The sequence below is a fragment of the Lolium perenne genome, chromosome 2, assembly GCF_019359855.2.
Source record: "Lolium perenne isolate Kyuss_39 chromosome 2, Kyuss_2.0, whole genome shotgun sequence".
Taxonomy (NCBI): Eukaryota; Viridiplantae; Streptophyta; class Magnoliopsida; order Poales; family Poaceae; genus Lolium; species Lolium perenne.
In genome coordinates, this window is record NC_067245.2 from 12,431,700 (window position 1) to 12,451,507 (window position 19,808).

Below are 19,808 nucleotides of genomic sequence, written 5' to 3' on the forward strand. Positions count from 1 at the left end.
TAATGGCGGTGGAGACGGTAGTAGCTTGGGATGACAATGGTGGCCAGCCAGCTAAATATAACCCGTTGCTGCTCTGCGGCAAGGCTCACATTCTCCGTGTCAGTCATGGGCTTCTTCTCTTCGCCGCCACTCCATGCCACAAAATGGCCCTTTCTCTCCTCTGCCTTGTCCTACTTCGAAATTCCTAACTTGCCGACTTGAGCAAACAACCTGAATCTCAAGGAAAGCCAAAAGTCGCAGTCGTCCAGTTCCTGGCTCCCCCCTTTGTTATGCTTAAACTCCAAAATGTGCATACCTGCAATATTTGACACTCGGGGCTCAAGGAAAGAATTTCGGGTAAAGAACCAAAATCCACAGCAACCTATTCTGGAACATGTCTAACTAATGGCATTTCAGAAAACCACACCTCTAGTGTTTAGTAGCTAGGGCACAAGTTTTACAGAGCTTCCACATTCGCTCTCAGATGCTAAAAGACTTTGCCTCAATTTGAGACATTAAAAAAAAATACCACCGGTAATTTCTTTTTTTTTTAGGGGGAAAGCTCATACATTACACATAAACAATGTTTACAAGATCCCGTTTAGCCAAGCTAGCTATATCCTCCGGCACCGGGTCGAACCATCGACTACAGACACCTGAAACACTAGCTCGTTTGGCTAGCTCATGAGCCAATGAATTGAGCTTTCTCCTAGTATACGAAATAGAACAACTAGAAAAAACTGACTTTGCCAAACCAATTTCCTTATAGACGCTCCAGAACTGGCAGTGGTTTCTAGTCGTGGCGTTCGAAGCATCTACAGCAAGTGCACTGTCCGACTCCAGCGCCACACACTTGATCTTCAGCTCTGAGGCCATTTGGAGTCCTTCCAAAAATAGCTCTAGCTTCAGCTTCCTCAACATCGTAACAAGCGCTGATAGGAGCACTGAGAGCTGCAACCACCACCCCTTGGTCATTTCTTGCCACAACACCAATAGCAGCAGTCCCGGACATCGGAGAAAAAGCTGTACCACCGGTAATCAGCATATATAAACAGTTCTTGCGATTGTATAAGAGATACAACTATAATTTTGTATATAAGTATCAGCGAAGTGTTCAGTGTATGTGCTTTCGTATACACACATGGCCTTCAGTATCTAGCTGCTCATCCGACTAGGTTGCTGCAATCACAAGGTTTCGACAAATGCCTCCTTGATGGCAACAATTTTGGCAAAGACATCATGCATTCCTGGTCTATCTTTGGGTGATTCCATGGAACACATCAGCCCAATGCTGACCAAAGGCATGATGTAGTTCTGCATACATAGAGAAGCTGCCACCTCATCCTCCTCCAATGGCATATTGGGATCTAAAACCTCAGCGATTCTCTCGGGGAAAGCGAGGCCAACGTACTTGTGAAGGCTGAAGGCGTTGCCACATTGTGCGTCTGTTGGTCGCACTGCAGTGAGCATTTCCAGTAGCAGTACCCCGAAACTATACACGTCGCCGCCTGTTGAGATTTTGCATCCCATTCCATATTCTGTAAAACAAGAGCAGTGCACATAAATAATGGTGAAACTAACAAAACAAGGAGATCGGAGTTAAATTCGACACGACCATTTCAAAGATAAGTAAGTTAAAGTTTCAAAAAAAAAAGATAAGTAAGTTTAACTTACCAGGTGCAATGTATCCAATTGTTCCTCCAAAGCCAGCCAACCCCTCAGGTGTACCACGACATGAAGAGAGAAACTTGGCAGATCCGAAGTCACCAACACGCGAGGTCATGTCGTAGTCCAGAAGAACATTGCTTGGTTTCAAATCGCAGTGAATCATAGGAGGTGTCAACTGGTTGTGCAGATAGTCCAGAGCAGAAGCCACGTCAGCTGCTATACTTATCCGCTGACCTAAGCTTAGCAACCTCCTTGGGGTGCCTTTGTGAATCCTTGGGTGTATCCACATGTCTAGGCTACCATTTGCCATGAACTCGTATACTATAGCCTTGAACTCATTGTTATCAAAATCCACTGTTGAGCACAAGGTGATAGCTTGAACCAGATTACGATGGCGGGTGTGTTTTAGCACTTCGCACTCGGTGAAAAAACTATTTCTGGATCCTTGCTCACTAAGATGGAACGCCTTGATGGCCACTAGATCTGTTTCGAATTCAAAGCGACCAATGTAGACTGATGCTGTATGAGTTGAGCTGATTCGGTTGACCAGAGAGAACCAGTTGGTGGCTTTAAGAATGTCACTGTACGACACCCTCTTAAGTGTCTCCTTGAAGCTTTCAGATGGTTGAGTTTTGTTTCCCTTCATGATAGTGGCAACAACACAGAGAAATGAGAGGAAAGCAATAGTAACAGGAGGAGCTATTATGAGCAGCAGTCGTGTATTCATCTTCATCTTCCTTTTCCTTATTGATTTGGTGGGGCAAATGGGAAGTCCAAATATGACAGCAGCTGTTTCACACAACCCTGTGTTGCCTTGCAAGGATACTCCATTTGAATTTGCAAATATACCACCAATCGGAATTGGTCCTTCAAATTTGTTGTACGATATATTAATATAATTTAAGCTGCTGAAGTTCCCGAAAAACTGTGGAACTTGCCCTGTTAAACTGTTCTCAGACAAATCTATCAGCTGTATGACCTTCAGTGAACTGAAAGACTGAGGAATAATCCCACTAAGCATGTTCCCATCCATGTGAAGGGATACCATTGCAACACACTGGCCAAGTGCAGAAGGAAGTTCACCAGATAATTTGTTGTTGGAAACACTTAATAACCCAAGATTGATCAAGTTACCAATTTCTTGTGGTATCAATCCTGCCAGTTTATTGTTTGACAAGTCCAAACCAAGGGAAAGTGAAGAAATACTGAGGAGCTCACTCGGTATGGATCCATCAAGGTTGTTGACTGATAAGTTTAGCATAGCTAGCCTTTTACATTGTCCTATAGCTGCCGGTATGTTTCCAGACAAACTGTTGGCATTAAGATAAAGCTGGCCAAGTTGAGGAAGATTACCAACTGCTGATGGAATCTGACCTGATAATCTATTATTGGATAGTTTCAGGACAAACAAGTTTCTCAAGTTCCAAACTGTCAGGGGAATTTGTCCCGAGAGCATGTTCTGGCCCATGTCAAGCAGAGTGAGCTTTACGAGGTTGCCTATCTCAGCTGGTATGCTTCCTGAAATTTGGTTTCTTCCAAAGTTTAATCGCTCCAGCTTTGTTGAAAGGTTGCCTATTGTTTTTGGCAAACTTCCATTCAGGATATTCCCATCCACTGATAATCTTAACAATTCAGTGCAATTGGTCAGCGAGGTAAGAAACGCCCAGTCATCAGCTTCAAGTGTGTTATTCTCTAGAAGCAATTGACTCAAGTTTGCCAAGGATCCTAGAGATGGCACCGCACCAGTCAGCAAGTTGCTTGAAAGATCAAGTACTTGGAGGTTTGACATATTGGTCAGAGAACCTGGGACTAATCCATGAAATTTGTTGCCACCCATTACCAATGTTTGGAGATTCGGAAGCGAGTGGCCAATTTCAGAAGGTATCTGTCCAATAAAATTGTTGAATCCTAAGCTAAAGAGTGTGAGTGCCGAGACATTATACAGTGTGGTTGGGACATACCCTGAGAATCCGTTGTAACTTAGATCTAGAATTGTTAGGCTTGGAATTTGACCTAAAGTTTCTGGGATTGATCCTGTCAAGTTGTTTTGTGCTAGCAGGAGGCAACGCAAGGATGAAACATTTCCCAAAGATGCTGGTATAGTACCAGAAAGTAAATTCCCTGTAAGGTTAAGAAATTGCAGAGCATCCATCTCCTGGAAATGTGGGATTTCTCCTGAGAGAAAATTCCACCGGAGATCAACAGCGACTAGTTTCGATGAGTTGAACAGATTAGCCGGGATCTCCCCAGATAAGTTGTTGCGTGAGAGGATTAGCTCACTAAGTAACGAACTGTTTGATAAGGAATCAGGGATAACTCCGCTAAGAGAATTGTTTGCAAGGTTGACATATCTAAGAGATGCAGCTGTACCTAATGACAGAGGGATGTTACCTGCAAGCCTGTTGCCGGCAAGCATCAGAGTTTGTAGGCCAGGAAGCTCACCTATCTCATCAGGTATGCTTCCAGACAATGTATTGTTTCGAAGGTCCATCTGAACTAGAGAAGTAAGGCCTGACATGCAACTGGATAGTGTTCCTCTGAGCAGCGCAGACCTGAATTGGATGGACACGACACGGATTGCAGGGGTCATGCTGCAGGTGACCCCCTGCCAGTTGCAGAAGTTGAGGGAATCATTGCGCCATGATCTGAGAACACCGGCAGGGTCCCTGGAGATGCCAGATTTGAAGCAGAGAAGGGCTTGCCGATCATCCTCGGTTCTGTTGGTAGCTTGTGCTGATGAGAATACTATGCTGTTGGAGTACAAAAATACGAGGGTGCAGAGAAGAAAGAGTGCATGGTGAGAAGGAGCAATCAGAGATTTGGCTCCAAGAACTTGAGCCATGTCTCTGTTCTTGCTCTAATTGAGTATGTTTGTTAAATATTTGTGTGTGCAAGAAGATATATGTTAGAAGGGTGAGGGAGTTGAAACTTCTACTCGACTGGACTTTAGTGCCGGCTTGTTTAGCTTGACTTGTAGTCACATTCCCAAATGATTGAGAAAGGACTGAGACACAAGAGAACTTATTAGAGGGATGTGGGTAACAAAACGTGAGCGTATACCAGCCCCCCAATATGGAAATTTTAACTGAGATAAAAAAGTAAAAAAAGGCGACAAATTGGCTACGCACTTTATCATTTAGGGAAAATTCTTGTGACCACCTAACAAACCATAAACAATAAATATATCTGTGTACAGAAAATGCTACAGCTGGTTGGAAACCAATCTTATGGATGAGAGTACAGCTGTACAGGTACAGTTCAGGAAGTATCCTCTGTGACACCACCAAGTAACAAGCAATTGGGCTGGCTGAACACCTTGAGCTCTAGCCACCAGGCCAGCGCTTGGTTCTCAACGTGCCATATGATACAGTTCACTTGAAAATAATTTCCTTGATTCCAGTACGGTTTTAGCATGTATCCTACTGCATGCCCAGGAAACGATTTAGTTGGCTCTGCGAATTGCCAATTCAATCATCAAGGGAAAGAAATGGGCATGTCAAACAAAGACTTCTTAGTTGATCTTGACACACTTGGAGGAAAAATAAATTATCCATGAATTTTCCAGTCAAGATCCACCTATCCCCATCATTGAACACCATCCACATGAATAATGTGACAATTCTAAAGAAGATGCTTGCCAGAATAAATTGTTCCCAGCATCCATGACATGACATGATAATACTAATGAGTGGTGGCAGTATATGCCCTGGACACAGCGGCACTGACCTGTTTCTACTTGGACTGCCTACGAAACTTGAGAAACCTAGGAAGAGTAGCAGATTCAGAAGATAAGGAGAAGAACAGAAGACTATGGCCCCTGTATAGTAGAAATCATTTGAGAAATGGCCCTGTAATTAGGATTTAGTTGTGGATCAAGGTAAAGCCGTATCGCCTCTTCCTCCTGATAATTCCAGATCCCCATTCTCTCTTCCACCGGCTATGGCAGCCATTGCCGCTGCTTGCCTTCTTCCCCCTTCCACAGCACAATGCCGATATGCGTCCGATGAAACCAAATTGCGTCGTAGTATCCCAAAGACACGGGCCCAGGCCAAAAGCAACACTCACACCACGGCATAGCACCACGTGGTCCTAGCTAATTTACGGAGTATCTCCTCTAACAAATTCGAGCACAAATTCCTTGTGGCAGATATAATACCTGTGGGACTGCAGTACGGGAACACGGTCCGAGTCCGGAACGCCCGGTCTTCCGCTCCTCCTGGTGCCTCGGGCACCTCGGTTCGACCCCGCAGCTCGTAGGGCTACCCTCCTCCTCGCCCGCACATTCCGCGCGGCGTCGGCGCGCGGGAGGCGGAGTGCCGCACCGGAACTCGGAGCGGCGGTTGCGCCGTGGGGAGTCATCGGTCTGGAGCCGGGGAGGAATGGAAGAATGGGAGCTCCACTTGGCTCGGTGCAGCTGTGTGCCTGTGTGGCGGAGGGGGCAGCGGGAGGAATGCGGCGGACCGGCGGTGATGGAGGGAGGGGACGTGGTGTACGAGAACTGGACCCGTTCCCATCGTGTCGCCCCTTCGAGCCAAACCCTAGTCCCTCCACCACCGGCCCCACTCTCCGTCTTCCCCCCTCCTCGTCGCCCCCGAAGGCGCCGGTGAAGGGGGCGGCAGGGATCTGGGCCCTCCTAACGCGGTGAATAGTTGTAGGACCTCCACGCTAGGCTCGCCATGGTCGATGCGGCTGCTCGGTGGGCTCTTCGTGCGCCGGCGCTAGCTCCTCTGGAGCGCCTCTGGTAACGGAGGATTCTGCCGGTGGCTTCCTTGGTGGGGGCTTTGGAAAGCCAATACGGCGACCTTGGGATGGTGGGCGGCGTCGACTCTCCGGCGGGGCGGTGCTCGTGTCCATGTTGGTTGTCTTCGTCGGATTTGTGGGCATCTAGCAGGTGTTGGTCCGGTGTGCTGGCCTCTCCGGCATCACACGCGTCAGATCTGAAGGTTGTACATCGTCTGTTTGATATGTGTCCTAGCCTGACCACCGGAGCCTTGCTGGGTAAGTCACAGTGGGACGCGGGGCTAGGTCTCCGGGAGAAATCCCTAGCTGGTTGGCCACGACGGTGGCGACGCCTGCAGGCATCGTACCCTTGCTGGAGGCACCGTCGAGGTTCTCCTCCCTCCTACCATCCCCTAGCTGCCCAAGTGAAAACCCAATTCCTCTCGGAATGGGTGCCGTTTACGCCTCCGGCATGGGTGTCCTTTTTGAAGGCGCCGCCTTGGGCAAAGGGGGCAGGGATATGTTGGTCTAAGTTCGGTTGGTGGAAGTGGCTGGTTCCTTTCACGAGCCTCTCTTTGGTTCTCCGTCGCGGCTGACATATCTTGTTGGAGCCGATGTTCCTTCGTGGCACTAGATGCTTGCGTCAAACCGGGTGAGCTCTCATATCCGGCGGTGGAGTTGTTCTGGTGGTGATCTTGGTTGTTCTTGGTGGTCATGCTTGGCATATGCTCTCTGGTTTCAATGTCCCGTTTGAGCTCCAGGGTGAGCGACTCCGGCCAATGGTGTGACGCACTTCATCCAGCGCGAGGGAGCAGGAGCACTCTTTGACTTCGAAGATGGATCTTGGAATTTGGTCCTTTGCAGTATGATCAGGTTGGTATCTCTTCGATGGTGAGCTCCCTCCAGGCTTCAGCTTCTATCGATTCACTTGTGTGGCTTCGCCTTGGTGGATGGGGACTTCGACGATCAAGCTATGTGTCTTATGTTTTTTCTTGTTTGCTTGTGTGCGTTGTTGTCTTGTAAGCTGATTCCTTAGCATCTTGTAACTTTCTGCCATTTCGGGCGTTATTAATTTAAATGCTTAACCAAGAAAAAAATATCTAAAAATTTAAAATGCTTGACCAAGAAAAAAACATCTACAAAAGCCAAATCCAAAAGGAAAGAAAAAGTTTTATATGTCTTACACATAGTCTGCCTATTCAGGAATTCCATTCCTTTCAGGTCACACCATCCTAGTTCTCTTCAGTACTGCTGGATTATTAGGCAATTTTCGTGTGAGTTTAATTACCGAAAGCAATATTACAGATGCACAAGCATACTTAACCATACACATCAGACTAAGCACATGCATCAGATCTGAACATGGAACAAGTAGCAGTGCAAGGTAGGAGAGGGAAATCACGTATATCGCGACCGGGAAGGTCGCACCAGCAGTAGCACCACCGCCACCAGGGGAGTTGTTGATGTCGCCCATGGTGTAGTCGAAGTCGTCGATGAAGCAGACGAACCGGCGATGATGAACACGAACAGCAGCGAGCAGTCGCGCTGAGACGCTCCCCAAAAACCTTATCGCCCGTCTCCCGGTGCAGAATCTCAACGGACGGAGTTTCGGAGGCCTGCTCTCCCGGACGACTGTGCACGCAGTCGTCGGGATTGGGAAGACTAGAGAGTAGCACAGCAAAGGGAACTTCGCGAGAGAGATCTAAGAGCACTGTTCTCCAGATCTGATCGGTCTCCTTGTATAGCCTGGGAGGAAGCCGGCCCGACCGCGCTGACACACGTAGGAAGCCAGGGACACGCGGCGAGCATGCACATGCAGGTCGACATGTAGCCAACACAGTTGGTGCACCAAGCAAAAATTTAGGCTTCCTTGAGTGTGTCTCAAACTCGAACTCGAGTCACGAAACGCGACGTGCGTGCGTGATGTGTCGTGACGTGCCGTGCCGAGCCGAGACGGGCGGGCGGAGGAGGAGTGCGCGAGGGCTCCTTCTATTCTCACTCACTTGGAATGACTAGAACAGCAGCCCTTATATACCACTCCAACTCTCTCCCAACTAGCAATGTGGGACTAAACTTTGTCCCCCAAGGCTGTCCCAAGCTGCTAACGTGATGGGCCTTGAGATTTCAGGAATTGTAGACCACATGGGCTGCCTTATTGGGCTGCAGCCCATCTACATTCAACAATCCCCCACCAGATCTCATATGCACATCAGATGACACATTAGTTCCATTTACTGTTTAATATACCTGCACTTCGGTGGAGACTGTTAAGTTGAACTTCCACTTAGGCAAGGTGCTACGCTTGACTACAACTGAACAATGGACTGTGCCTTGAATTGTCAGTCTTTGTGCAGCAAGTTTCGCTCAATGCCGGCACGGTACTAGGCTACCTTGGCCTTCCCCTCGGGTGGAGCTTATGAGTCATACTCCTCGGCCCTTCATGAGCTAACTAGAGATTCACCCAAATCTCCCACACTATGACTAGTAGTGTCACTCATATAGGTGTGTTCTTCAAAAGATCGCCCTGTAGGACGACGTCTTCGCTCATCAAGAGCCGCTCAGAACACATTAAGACATTGTCAACCTGCCTTACAGTAGCTATGAGAGAATTGCTTCTGCAGCGGAGTGGGAGTATTAAATTTTCTCTCAACTCAGTTGCTCCGGTTTGTTTTCCCAGGTCCTACTTCACGGAATTTCCGATCACATAGGTTGGGTTACCCCCTCGGCAACTCAAGTGGGTCTCAAACCCATCTCCATTGATGCAAGGTCTATCATATTTCTTGATAGTCCTTTTGTGAAAGGATCTGCCAGATTCTTAGCACTTTGGATATAATCCAATGCTATCACTCCGGAGTTTCTCAGTTTTCTGACAGACTTCAGTCTCCTCTTGATATGTTTGGAACTTTTCATATTATCCTTAGAACTTTTCACTTTGATAATCACAGTTTGATTATCACAGTTCATGAGGATGGCCGGTATTGGTTTTTCAACCATAGGCAAGTCCATCAAGAGCTCACGAAGCCATTCCGCTTCGATAATAGCTGTATCTAATGCTGTGAGTTCTGCTTCCATTGTTGACCTTGTTAAGATGGTCTGCTTGCAAGACTTCTAGGAAACAGCGCCACCACCAAGAGTGAAAACATATCCACTTGTGGCCTTCATCTTAGCATCAGAAATCCAATTGGAATCACTATACCCTTAGAGTCCTCTTGGATACCCGGTATAATGAATTCCATAACTCATGGTTCCCTTTAGATAGCGCATTATTCTCTCAAGAGCATGCCAATGATCATCTCCCGGGTTGGCCACAAACCGGCTAAGTTTGCACACAGCAAACGAGATATCAGGCCTCGTAGCGCAAGCTAAATACATGAGTGAACCAATGATTTGAGTGTATCTCAATTGGTCTCTAGTTGCCTTTTCATTCTTTCGAAGCAAGACACTAGGATCATAAGGTGTGAGAGAAGATTTGCAATCAGTATAGCCAAATCTGCTCAACACCTTCTCAACATAATGAGATTGCACAAGTGTAATCCCATTATTCCCATCTCTCAATAGCTTGATGTTTAATATAACATCAGCTTTTCCAAGATCTTTCATCTCGAAACATTGAGATAAGAAGGTTTTTACCTCCTCAATCACTTTGAGACTTGTCCCAAAAATTAGTATGTCATCCACATACAAGCATAGGACAACTCCCTCACCCCCACCATGGCGGTAGTACACACATTTGTCGGCTTCATTGACAACAAAGCCCACAAATGTCAAAGTTCTTTCAAACTTCTCATGCCATTGTTTGGGAGCTTGTTTAAGACCATACAAAGATTTCTTTAATTTACACACCTTTCTTTCTTGACCTTGTAGTACGAAACCATCAGGCCGTTCCATGTAAATTTCCTCGTCCAACTCTCCATTTAGGAAAGCCGTCTTAACGTCCATTTGATGAACGAGAAGACCGTGTGAGGCAGCCAATGACAGTAGTACTCGAATGGTGGTCAATCTCGCCACAGGTGAGTAGGTGTCGAGAAAATCTTCGCCTTCCTTTTGGGTATAGCCTTTGGCTACAAGCCGAGCTTTGTACTTCTCAATAGTACCATCAGCTCGAAGCTTCTTCTTAAATACCCATTTACATCCTACAGGTTTGCACCCATAAGGACGCTCAGATAACTCCCACGTTCCATTAGCCAAGATGGAATCCATCTCGCTTTGAACCGCTTCCTTCCAGTAGTCTGCATCAGGAGATGCGAGAGCTTCTGAAATGGTAGTGGGAGTATCATCCACAAGATACACAATGAAATCATTACCAAAAGACTTTGCAGTCCTTTGTCTCTTGCTCCTTGTGGGAGCTTCATTGTCATCTTCATCAGAATCTGAACTCTCATCATCAGACTCCATAGGAGTTTCATGTATTGGATCAGATTCCCAACTAGACATGCCATGCATATCTCTCATAAGGAATATATCCTCAAAGAATGTAGCATCTCTTGATTCAAAGATGGTGCCAACATTCATGTCGTCCACTCCAGATTTCACCACAAGAAATCTATAAGCAATGCTATGGGCAGCATAGCCAAGAATGACACAATCCACGGTTTTTGGTCCAAGCTTTCGCTTTTTGGTGATTGGCAAATTCACTTTAGCCAAACAACCCCAAGTTCGTAGGTAGGAGAGTGTTGGTCTTTTCTTTTCCCATTCCTCATAAGGGGTAATCTCTTTATTCTTGGTTGGAACACGATTTAGGACATGACACGAAGTCAATATAGCCTCCCCCCACCATTCCTTGGATAAATCCGAAACATCTAACATGGCGTTAACCAAATCTGTTAGAGTACGGTTTTTCCTTTCCGCAATCCCATTGGATTGTGGGGAATTGGGAGGCGTCCTCTCATGGATTATACCATGTTCCGCACAGAATAAATTGAACTCATTAGAAAAGTACTCTCCACCACGATCGGACCGAACCCTTTTTATCTTTCTTTCAAGTTGATTCTCAACTTCAGCCTTATAGATTTTAAAGAAATCAAGAGCCTCATCTTTAGTTTTCAGGAGATACACATAACAATAGCTAGTGGAATCATCAATCAAAGTCATGAAATATTTCTTTCCACCTCTTGTCAACTCACCATTCATCTCACATAGATCTGAATGCACGAGCTCTAGTGGTGCCAAGTTTATTTCCTTCGCATGCTTGTGAGGCTTGCGAGGCTGCTTTGCTTGCACACAAGCATGGCACTTAGAGCCTTTGACAAAGGTGAATTTCGGAATTGAACTCATATCAGCAAGCTGCGTCATACAACCGAAATTAACATGACAAAGTCGTGAATGCCAAACATTAGTTTCATTAACACTAGTGCTTACATGGTTCAGAACATTATCACAGAAGTCTTCTAGAGAGAAGCGAAACATTCCCTCACATTCATATCTCTTTCCAACAAAAGTTCCATACTTAGACAGTATAACTTTGTTGGACTCAAACACCAACTTAAACCCATCTTTCATAAGACAGGAGCCACTAACGAGATTCTTCTTGATAGAAGGGACATGCATCATGTTCCTCAGTTGCACGATCTTTCCCGAAGTGAACTTTAGATCTACCGTGCCAACACCACGAACAGTAGCATGTAACACATTCCCCATCATTACTGAGGAACCTCGGGCCTGGTAAGAGGTAAACATGGAGATGTCAGCACACACCTGAACATTGACACCTGTATCAACCCACCATTCCGTGGGCTGAAACACCGAAAGAACAGTAGGTAACATATTACCATACCCTGTAGTTCCTTCCTCTGTGTTGCCAATGACCATGCTGACAGAATTTGAGTTCTGTCCAGCCTGACATTTCTTTCCTTTGCGTTGTGGACACCGATTAGCCCAATGGCCTGTCTCACCACACACCCAGCAAGGATCTTTCTTCTCCGTTTTCCCCTTCTTCTTGAAGTTGGTAGTCTGGGAGACTCCCTTGTTCTTTCCCTTGGACTTGTGGGCATTTTTCTGTACCATATTGGCAGCAGAACGTCCCTCGGTTCCTCCAGTGTGTTTGTCTTTTGCCCTCGCCTTCTCCTCAACATCCAGAGAGCCCATGATATTCTCAACAGAAAACTCATGCCTCTGATGTTTCAGGGAAGTGGCAAAGTTCCTCCATGAAGGAGGAAGCTTAGCGACAATGCATCCCGCGACAAACTTGTCCAGTAGCACACACTTAAGGAGCTCGAGTTCCTTTGCCATGATCTGTATCTCATGATCCTGTTCTACTACAGATCGGTTCTCAACCATTCTGTAGTCATTGAACTGCTCCATAGCATACAGTTCACCTCCGACATCGGCAGCACCAAACTTAGCGTCCAGTGCATCCCACAGTTCCTTCCCATTTCGGATGTGCAGATAAGCATCAACCAACTTGTCTCCAAGCACACTTAGAATGGCACCCACAAAGATTACGGTGGCATCCCCGAACGCTTTATCCTCGTCAGGAGTAAGCGGACCTCTGGGAGTACCTTCCGCAACTCGGTGCACGCCCATAGAAGTGAGCCACAAGAGGGTCTTACTCTGCCATCTCTTGAAATGAGAACCCGTAAACGGGCTCGGTTTGAGCGCATCAGCAAAACCAGACGGTGAAAATTGCCTATGCAAATAAGGTTTTTGGATTGTTGGATTATTAGGCAATTTCCGTGTGAGTTTAATTACCGAAAGCAACATTATAGATGCACAAGCATACTTAATCATACACATCAGACTAAGCACATGCATCAGATCTGAACATGGAACAAGTAGCAGTGCAAGGTAGGAGAGGGAAATCACGTACATCGCGACCGGGAAGATCGCACCAGCAGTAGCACCACCACCACCATGGGAGTTGTTGATGTCGCCCATGGTGTAGTCGAAGTCGTCGATGAAGCAGACGAACTGGCGAAGCAGTCGCGCCGAGACGCTCCCCAAAAACCTTATCGCCCGTCTCCCGGTGCAGGATCTCAACGGACGGAGTTTCGGAGGCCTGCTCTCCCGGACGGCTGTGCACGCAGTCGCCGGGATGGGGAAGACTAGAGAGCAGCACAGCAAAGGGAACTTCGCGAGAGAGATCTAAGAGCACTGTTCTCCAGATCTAATCGGTCTCCTTGTATAGCCTGGGAGGAAGCCAGGGACACGCGGCGAGCATGCACATGCAGGTCGACACGTACCCAACACAGCTGGTGCACCAAGCAAAAATTTAGGCTTCCTTGAGTGTGTCTCGAACTCGAGTCACGAAACGCGACGTGCGTGCGTGCGTGCGTGACGTGACGTGACGTGACGTGCCGAGACGGGCGGGCGGGCGGAGGAGGAGGAGTGCGCGAGGGCTCCTTCTATTCTCACTCACTTGGAATGACTAGAACAACAGCCCTTGTATACCACTCCAACTCTCTCCCAACTAGCAATGTGGGACTAAACTTTGTCCCCCAAGGCTGTCCCAAGCTGCCGACGTGATGGGCCTTGAGATTTCAGGAATTGTAGACCACATGGGCTGCCTTATTGGGCTGCAGCCCATCTACATTCAACAAGTACTTCTCTGCAGACACATAACAAACTTATTCAGAATTTCAGCCCTTTCTTTGCAATAATGGCTACAGGCCATGGAGAACTGTAAACAATATGAGCAAAAAATGAATACAGGTTATGCTATTATCTAGTCCCAAATTTACATTTCATATGCATATATTTCCTTACTTCAAAATTGACTACTGATGCAGATGCATCCTTCAATTATTAGCCATCAAACAATTGATAACAAATGGTGGAGTTTATTAGTAAAAAAATATTGCTAAAAATAGAGATAATTGGACAGATTCAAAATAAAAACATGGTGGTTACTTTCCGTGGCCAACTATGCCTCAATGTAAACCACATTTGTCCTGAAATTTCCTTTCATTCGTAAAGAAGATAGGGTACAATATGCACTTTCATAGTACAATATTACATTCTTAACAATAATGAATCAGCATGCTGTAACATAACGGAAATATTCCTCAATCATCATGAAGTTCCGGAAAAGCATCTCTCATAGCAGATAGTTTAGCACAAACATCTTTCATTCCAGGCCTATCCTTAGGAGATTCCACGGTACATGACAGGCATATTTATATGCTAGTTCAGTCTTAGAGAAATCTGCCTCGTTTAGCATTTCATCAACAGTCATACCAAGTTTACTAGCAAGCCTCTCGTAATCTTCTGTTGAGACCTTATTCAGAATTTTAGCCCATTCTTAGCAATAATGGCTACAGGCCATGGAGAAATGTAAACAATATATAGTCTCATCCATGCATGGAAAGAAAAATGAGAGAGCAAAAAATGAATACAGGTCATGCTATTATCTAGTCCCAAATTTACATTTCATATGCATATATTTCCTTACTTCAAAATTGACTACTGATGCAGGATGCATTGTCAAGATGCATCCTTCAATTATTAGCCATCAAAAAAATTGACAACAAATGGGGGAGTTTATTAGTAAAAAAAATAATTGCCAAAAATAGAGCTAATTGGACAGATTCGAAATAAAAACATGGTTGTTACTTTCCGTAGCCAACTATGCCTCAATGTAAACCACGTTTGTCCTGAAATTTCCTTTCATTTGTAAAAAAGATAGGGTACGATATGCACTTTCATAGTACAATATTAAATTCTTAACAATAACGAATCAGCATGCTGTAACAGAACTGAAATATTCCTCAATCATCATGAAGTTCCAGAAAAGCATCTCTCATAGCAGATAGTTTAGCACAAACATCTTTCATTCCAGGCCTATCCTTGGGAGATTCCACAGTACATGACAGCCCAAGAGCAACCAACGGGACTATGTATCTCTGCATCCATGCTTCTACGCACCCTTGATGCTCCTCATGCGCCATATGAGGATCTAGAACTTCTGCAACCCTGTCAGGGAACATGGATTCTGAGAACATGCGAAGGGTAAGTCCATCGATGAACAGATCATCGGTTGGTCGTTTTCCAGTAAGCAACTCCAGTAGAAGCACTCCAAAACTATACACATCTCCTCCTACTGAGATCTTGCAGCCCATCCCGTACTCTACAAAAGTAAAGGAATGCAGTTAAATACTAAATAATCCGTGCATATGTATATGGAAAAAAAGTCAATAAACACGTACATAGAAGAAAGACTGTACTTAAGTGTGAGGTGGGAAAAGCAAACTCACCAGGTGCAATGTATCCAATTGTTCCTCCTACATCAACCAAGCTTTTACGGATAACGAGTCCTGGTAACAGAAACTTCGCTGAGCCAAAGTCACTCAGCCGTGCAGTCATGTCATCGTCCAATAGGATATTGTGTGGCTTCAAATCACAATGGATCAAAGGAGGCGTCAGTTGGTTGTGGACATAATCAAGAGCAGAAGCCACATCTGATGCTATGCATATCCTCTGGCCAAAGCTTAGCACTCTGCCTGGGATTCCATTGTGTTGCTTAGAGTGCAACCATCTCTCAAGGCTGCCGTTAACCATGAACTTGAAGATCAGTGCTTTGAACTCATGGTTCTGTGAGTCCAATGTCGAGCATAGAGTCACAGGTCGCATTATATTCCGATGGCGGGTGCTTCGTAGCACCTCACACTCAATAAAGTAGCTATCATATCCACCAGGCTCATTCAAGTTGAATACTTTGATGGCAACTAGACTCCTGTCGGACTTGAATCTACCGACATAAACTGATCCGGTACAGGTTGAGCTGATAGTATGGACCGAAGAAAACCAGTTGGTAGCTTTCAGAATGTCACCATATGATATCTTCTTCAGTGTCTCCTTGTGGTTAGAACATGTATGCACTTCTATTTTCTTCTGATGGGCAACAACTTCTTTTCTCTTCCGGTTGGCAACAAAGCATAACACATTGAGAATCTTATTGCACCATGGGAATGTAACACACTGCTCCCTTCTTTTCCAAATAGTAGCAACCAAATATAACAATAGTAAACCAGCAAGTAACAGTGTAATTATAATTACTATTGTTAGCAAAGGGATATGTTTCTTTGAGGTGCCATCACAAATTGGGAGTGCTAGCATGGGGATTCTTGCACATAACATCTTATTGCCATCCAAAACTACCATACTCGAGTCACGAAAGCATCCACCAGAGGGAATTGGCCCTTCAAAGTTGTTGTATGATAGATCAAGCTTGTCTAAGAAAGTGAGATCGCCAAAGAATTCTGGCACTGGACCAGATAAACTATTCCGAGCTAGATTAATCTGCTGGATGGACAACAGCTTCCCGAAACTTTGAGGAATTTGTCCTTGAAGCTTATTTCTCTCCATGCGCAAGAATAACAGAGTGGCACAGCTTCCAAGGGCTTCAGGAATCGCTCCGAACAACAGATTGTTCGAAACATTCAGAAGAGCAAGATTTGCCAAACGGCCAACTTCTGATGGTATTTCTCCTGTGAGCTTGTTGTATGAAAAGTCCACGCCCAAGGAAAGTGGAGGGCTAGCAAAAAGATTGACCGGTATTGATCCATCAAGGCTGTTGGTAGACAGGTTTAGTTCAAGAAGTCCTTTGCACTGACCTAAACTGCCAGGTATGTTTCCACTTAAGTTGTTATCATCAAGATAAAGCTTGCCCAGCTGAGTAATGTTACCAGCAGAGGGAGGGATCTGACCTGATAATTTGTTCTTTGAGAGATTTAGGATATACAGCCTTTGCAGCCTCCCAATGGTAGAAGGTATGCTTCCAGAAAGGAAATTGCTTTCCATCCTAAGCGAAGTGAGACTGACAAGATTGCTAATTTCAGCAGGTATGGAACCTGATATTTGGTTTGACCCAAGCGATAAATCTTCTAGCCTAGTGGAAAGATTAACAACTGTTATAGGTAGGCTTCCATTAAGAGCATTCCCTTCCAAGGACAGCTTTGTCAGCTGGGTGCAATTTGCTAGAGATGTAAGGAATGACCAATTATGTGCTTCTAGAAAGTTCGTCCCCAAAACTAACCGACGTAAGTTTGCCAGGGAACCAAGAGACGGAACAGAGCCATGTAGCAAGTTGTCTGAAAGATCAAGTATTTGGAGATCTGACATGTTGGCTAGTGAAGCAGGGATGTTACCTTCAAGATTGTTGCTTCCCATGATCAGGGACTGGAGCTTTGGTAATGAGTAACCGATGTGAGATGGTATTTTTCCAATAAGACCATTGCTACCTACGCTAAAGTTTTGGAGTGATGTCATATTGTAAAGAGACAACGGGACATTCCCTGATAAACTATTGAAGCTTAGGTCAAGCTCAAGCAGTTTTGCAACGTGACCCAAAGTTTCTGGAATAATTCCTGATAACTTATTTTGGCCAAGAAATATAGAAGTGAGGGAAGAAACATTTCCTATTGAAGGAGGTACGCTTCCAGACAACAAGTTATCTGTCACACGAAGAATTCTGAGAGCGTTGACTCTATGGAAAGGTGGAATTACACCAATGAAAGAATTCACCTGGAGATCAACCATATTAAGCTTAGATTTGTTATCAAACAAAGTAGAAGGAATCTCTCCAGAGAGGTTGTTACGTGACAGTATAAGTGTGCTGAGTGAGGAGCAATTGGCCAATGAGAGAGGGATACCACCAGTAAAAGTGTTGTTTGCAAGATTGACATAACTAAGAGAATTGCTAGTGCCTAATGAATCAGGGATGTTACCTTCAAGATTGTTGCCAGAAAGATTCAGCGTATGAAGGTTTGGAAGCCTGCCTAACTCTTCTGGGATGGTTCTGAACAGATTATTATCGGCAAGGTTCATCCTGGATAGAAAAGTCAAGTTGCCTACGCATCCAGATAATTGCCCACTGAGCTGTGCAGAGGCGAGGTTAACAGAGAACACCCGGTGCGGAACCCTTGTGCCGCAAGTGACACCTTTCCAGCTACAAAAGTCAAGTGAATCGTTGCTCCATGAGTCCAGGATGCCAAGGGGGTAAGAGTTGATGCCAGACTTGAAGCAAAGGAGGGACTGACGATCAATCTCTGACTTGTTTGCTTGTGTGGCTTCGAGTATTGTAGTGCTGCAGGAGATAAGGACGAGAAAAGAAAAGAACAGAGACAAGATTAAGGGCATGATGCCCAGAGTTACAGGACGTGGAAGAACCAAGAACTACAAGAACTTGAGTGCTGGTTGGTTGAAGCTTGGGTGATCTTGTGTGTCGAGGTCATTTAAAGGGTTCGTCTACCGGAAGCCTGAAGTCATGCTTGACTGAGTTGACTGACTTCATACATGAAGTGGCTATCTCACCCTGAACGTGATGCACAGGTCAGGAAAAGTAGAAGAAAGAAACAAAGATATTTTTGAAAGAAAACGTGTGCAGGCAGCGACACTAGTAGAATTGTAGTAAGCAAAGTAGAAATTCCAAGAGCAAAAGCGACAAGTTTGACACCAACACACGGGGGTGCGTAGGACTAGTCCTCACTCATACCAGTGACTTCAACCTGCAGAGCACACATCAAACTGCAACAAAACAAACGGGTGCTGAAGCTGTGTGCTACGGGATTTGGTAGCATCCACCCCATATCAGTAGACCACATACACAAACCCGAACCGCTTAAAGCGATTGTGCATACCTTGAAAAAAAACTGATGCTGCACTGCAATTCCTGTTGCACTAACAATCTAAAATGTTGAATTTCGGGCAGGTAACCGTATTTCATCCATTTTGGCATGGCAAACTGGGAATCTAGTGCAAGACGTACCGGATACATTGTACTCAGTGCTCGCTCGTATTCCACGCGCCTGGGGCCGGCAGACCTCGCCGTAGCAAGGGGAGTCAGGGAGCTGCCGGGCGCCACAGCGAGGGTTTGCTGCGGGCGTTTGAGACTCTGGGGCTGAGGCCTGATGAGGTCATGGGAAAGAGCGCACCCCACAACCTGCGGATGCGCCCCGGCCGAGAGAAGAAACCCTAGGCGAGGCGCCGAGTGGGCATCCGGGCGGCGGCGGCGGCGGGTAGGCGAAGGCGAGCGGTACCATTGTCAGCATGGCGCAACGCGCCACGGGGATCGGGGAGTCGACGGCGAGGCGGCGAGGAAAGGATGGAGAGGGAACTGGTGGAGGCGTTGGACGCCGGGGAGAAGCAAGCGAGCACGGCGGAGCGAGGGGGTCGCCTCGCCGGAGAACATCAGGGACGGAGCACCAGCGTGAAGATCCAACGGCTGCAGCTGCGCATCGTATTCCTTTTTTAGTTCACCACCGTCCGTTCGATTTTACGAGTCGAGATATTTAGGCCAGTAGTCAATGTTTTGGACCATGTGTAGGAGTATATTCTGCAAATGTGAAATTTCAAAATATTTTAACTCTAAGTTCATATAAAAAGGGAGTGCTTAGGCAGGTGCTTACTAAAATAAACCACACTATTCCTTAACCACCAATGGAGTAAATTGTGAAAATTTGATGTACTACCGATGGTGCCAGGTTTTTGGTCAGGTTTTTTCTTTTTGA

General features: G+C 45.8%; 3 protein-coding genes across 4 annotated transcripts; all 3 read right to left on the reverse strand.

Moving 5' to 3' along the window:
* Window positions 1–494: 494 nt before the first annotated feature.
* On the reverse strand, window positions 495–6,729 carry LOC127328214 (uncharacterized). The gene is made up of 3 exons (XM_051354829.1): window positions 6,655–6,729; window positions 5,804–6,280; window positions 495–1,002 (listed from the first exon to the last, which is right to left on the reverse strand). Exons 1-3 carry the CDS (start codon window positions 6,727–6,729, stop codon window positions 550–552), a joined length of 1,005 nt encoding a protein of 334 aa, XP_051210789.1. The 3' UTR covers window positions 495–549.
* On the reverse strand, window positions 1,046–5,661 carry LOC127331188 (uncharacterized). The gene is made up of 2 exons (XM_051357254.2): window positions 1,654–5,661; window positions 1,046–1,517 (listed from the first exon to the last, which is right to left on the reverse strand). The coding sequence occupies exons 1-2, from the start codon at window positions 4,487–4,489 to the stop codon at window positions 1,165–1,167; spliced, it is 3,189 nt and encodes a 1,062-aa protein (XP_051213214.1). The 5' UTR covers window positions 4,490–5,661; the 3' UTR covers window positions 1,046–1,164.
* An 8,210-nt stretch (window positions 6,730–14,939) lies between the features above and the next one.
* On the reverse strand, window positions 14,940–19,521 carry LOC127331187 (putative receptor-like protein kinase At3g47110). Of its 2 annotated transcripts, XM_051357253.2 has the most exons (3): window positions 18,027–18,150; window positions 15,555–17,823; window positions 14,940–15,427 (listed from the first exon to the last, which is right to left on the reverse strand). In XM_051357253.2, the coding sequence occupies exons 2-3, from the start codon at window positions 17,566–17,568 to the stop codon at window positions 15,069–15,071; spliced, it is 2,373 nt and encodes a 790-aa protein (XP_051213213.1). In that variant the 5' UTR covers window positions 17,569–17,823; window positions 18,027–18,150; the 3' UTR covers window positions 14,940–15,068. The 2 variants fall into 2 exon arrangements, with proteins under 2 accessions (XP_051213213.1, XP_051213212.1); XM_051357252.2 differs by having other exon boundaries at window positions 15,555–19,521.
* Between the last annotated feature and the right edge of the window lie 287 nt (window positions 19,522–19,808).